The sequence below is a fragment of the Lactuca sativa genome, chromosome 7, assembly GCF_002870075.4.
Source record: "Lactuca sativa cultivar Salinas chromosome 7, Lsat_Salinas_v11, whole genome shotgun sequence".
Taxonomy (NCBI): domain Eukaryota; kingdom Viridiplantae; phylum Streptophyta; class Magnoliopsida; order Asterales; family Asteraceae; genus Lactuca; species Lactuca sativa.
Window position 1 is genome coordinate 191,837,980 of NC_056629.2, and position 3,516 is coordinate 191,841,495.

The 3,516-nt window shown below is 37.5% G+C and overlaps 1 protein-coding gene across 1 annotated transcript; it reads right to left on the bottom strand.

Annotated features, from left to right (window-relative positions):
• Positions 1-878: 878 nt before the first annotated feature.
• Positions 879-2,878, bottom strand: LOC111904865 (uncharacterized). Its single transcript, XM_052765418.1, has 2 exons — positions 2,468-2,878; positions 879-2,063 (listed from the first exon to the last, which is right to left on the bottom strand). Exon 2 carries the CDS (start codon positions 2,022-2,024, stop codon positions 1,137-1,139), a length of 888 nt encoding a protein of 295 aa, XP_052621378.1. The 5' UTR covers positions 2,025-2,063; positions 2,468-2,878; the 3' UTR covers positions 879-1,136.
• Between the last annotated feature and the right edge of the window lie 638 nt (positions 2,879-3,516).

Below are 3,516 nucleotides of genomic sequence, written 5' to 3' on the forward strand. Positions count from 1 at the left end.
TTAAATAAAATTACGACTTACAAAAAAAATGGATCAACTTATCTCCTTCATCAAAGGGATTAGGCCTAATCGACCAGCCATCACCGCCCGATTCGTACATAAATATTAAAAATTGATGCGGAAACTCAGAATTATTGGTTAGATTCGAAATTGATACTTGGTCAAGTAATTTAAAAGAATATGAATCTAAATAAATAAATAAATAGATAAAGAAATTAAAAATAAAAAAATAAAAAAATAATAAAAAAAAAAAAAGGCAAGCATCGGTAGCTAGATATATGAGGGTCGTGGTGGAAACATGGGCGAACATAGTCGGTTCCCAAGATGGCGGGTGCAATACTTCAAATTTTGCATAACAATGTAAATTTTTGATATGTAGTTCTACCATGAGATTTTGTCTTTGTCTTGGGTGGAATTTTTTAACACAAAATGAATGGTTCATATAGTCACCATAGATAAATGGTTGAGAGGGGTTCTGATTCGTTCAGAAATTAAAAAGAAAAAAATACATATTACATACGAAACGCTCTTAATTTAATACCGAATGATTAGGAAATTGCCTCTTAAAAAACTTACCAAACACCCTCTAAAATATTGTTAAAAGTTGTCATTTTCTTAGTATTTAAAGATGAAGAGACTAATGTGGTTGATGCGTGAAGATGTCCAAAAAACCTTCAACCCAAGGGAAGGGCCACTAGGTACCAAATAACAATCATATCGCATGTGATGCTATTTATTGCCAATCACACGTCACACGTCTCAAACAATCACTCCACAGTATAAAAAATTAACCCAAAGGTTATGTTTTACGCCAAAGCTTCTACTATTTACTACTTTAACAAGTATAAAAAGTAAGTATTAATGATCACATGCAACACTATAAGCAACTTGTAATTTTGTTCTTATTTATATTTCAATAAACTAAATTACAATTCAAACAACATACTTCTGGTTCCACTTTGTTTCACCAGACCTTTTACATTCCTCGTATTTTCCTAACACATCAAACTCTAATATTAATTAGTTAATTATAATTATATATATATCTTATTATTTATACGTATATAAAATATTTTCTATTAAAATAAGCTTAGTGGATATTGTTTTTTATCTTTTTTTTTTCCGGATTAAATAATTCAACAGATATTGTGGAATCTCCAATCCAATCTCACTTCAGTGGGACCCATCACGTGCTGATGGCTGGGTTTCCGGAACGACACGATGTGGCTGCTCACCATGAACGCCGTTACCCGCTCCGATACTCTGATCTCCTCCATTTTCAGTTCTTGTAGCCGGAGAACGTACTCCGGTACGTGAACCATGTCCCAAACCACCCCTACTCCGCCTTCTTTCAACACCCTCACCACCTCCCCCACCACTCTCATCCTCTCCGCCGATGCCGCCGCTGTTTTCGGCCCGAACTCCTTCCCGACTTTGTGAACAAACCCCGCCGACACCACCACGTCGAAGTAGTTGTCCGGAAATGGTAGCCTACGCGCGTCTCCTTCACGGCAGGTCACGTATTCCTGTACGCCTTCCATTCCTGCCGTCCTTAGGGTTGATAAAGTCGTGTTTTTACGGTCTAACCCGACGACTCGGCCGGAGCTGCCTTCTTTTTTGAGCTGCATTGCGACGGTGTTGAGGAGGATGCCGCGACCGCAGCCGACGTCGAGTACGGTTTTCACGGTGGACCAGTCGTGGACGGCGCTGACCATGCGTTGGGCCATGTCCCAGCGAAGGGCGACGGAGGAGTAGAACATGTTGCCGGCGGCGTAGAATAGGCAGACGGCGGAGAGAGCTGTGACGGAGCCGGTGAATCCTGCGGCGAATCTGGCGATACTGGTTGAAAATACTGACGGGAGGATTGATTCGAAGGAGTAGCAGATCCAGTTGAAGTATAGAAGGAATACGAGTGATGAAGCGGAGAAGACAATCGCATGGATCAAGAGAAAAATCGGTGTGTGCCAATCTTCCATGCCATATATTGCATAGATCTGAGTCCAATCTCTTCCTGCTTTCCCCATTGTTGGAAGTTGATTTTAACCAGATTTAGAACTCAGAATCTGCAGTTTCAAAGCCAAAAAATGTTAGAAAATCAGTTTGAAATTTGGGATTTAGCAACTAGCATAACAGTATTCTCGACCAGTAAACAGTAAGCGAATATATCCCACAAAATCAAGCGTAAAGTCATTTCACCAATGAAAGCTCAGTCAGAGTGCAAATTCCATTTACTTTAAGAAACTAAAACAAAAAGAGGCACACATTCCTTTTGTAAATCACGAGAATATGTTAGGTTGCCGCGAAAATTCACCAATTTGGAATGAATTCACATGTTTCACTTCTATCTCTTTCATCGGCAACCAAACAGATTACCAAAAAGTAGAGAAATTAAACATCATAGAAGCCTAAATCAGATTAACTATTCCTACGAAAATGAACTCTGCAAGAGCACTGAAGTAACACTTACAGTTCAGGACAACGCAACGCGAGATTCGTTATCAGATCCACAGAGAACGATGTAGAAGTTTTTGATCTTCACTAACTACTTGAAACTCAGCAATCCAAGAGAGAATTATGAGAAATGGAGGAGAGATTTTTTCAAGGCAAAATTCATATCAAAATCAGCAGTCATGAAAGACGGTGATTCAGATCTAGAATCAACCGGCGACGACTTTCGCTTTAGCTTTCGTCCTTTCGTTCTTTGCAGTTTGCAGCGCGCACAGCCTTCTGAAAGTCGAGTGAGTGAAGAAAAGGAAGATAGTGAATGAATGTGGACGGGGGGAGGGAGGGAGAGAGTCGGCGGTAGAGGTGGTGGTTGCGGTGGTGGGTGGCGGTGTTTAAATCGATAAAGAAATGGGTAATGCTGTCCCTCTTTTTATACTGGTGGCCTGGTGGGGGTTAGTGAAGTGAGGTACGGTTATACAGACGCGATAACCAACCAAGACTTTGTACGGAGTTTAATTTAACCGCTAAAATGTTTTGAAACCAAATATAAAATCATAATTAACAATAATAAATATATTTTTAAATCAAATTTTATTATAAATATTATTCTCCTTTTTTGCAAAAGAGAGCAACATCATTGTGTTAAATCATCATAGTAGACAAAATTTCGAGTATTTGTTTATGTTAAATCATCATTAGTAGACAAAATTTCGAGTATTTGTTGTTTTACGTAATGATAATAGTATTATATTTAACTTAGACAAAATATTAAATATTTTGTCAATTACATAAAAAAACATTGTTTAAAATATAAATTAGCATAGAATAGAATGCTATTATATACATCCATGAAGCTCACGGTACATAAACTTTTTTTGTGTGTGGATTTAGTCTTTTGTTGAAATAGTATAATTCAATTATTCTTAAATTTATAATTGTTTAAATAGTATAATGCAATTATTCTTAAATGTATAAAGGTTAAAGGTTGTTTGATATGACCCGATCAGATAGGTTAAAAGTTGTTCGATATGATCCGATCAGATTCAAACTGTTTGATATCATATTTTGAAT

Coding starts and splice junctions, on each gene's coding strand:
- LOC111904865 (XM_052765418.1), bottom strand. CDS start 2,024: ATGGGGAAAGCAGGAAGAGATTGGACTCAGATCTATGCAATATATGGC.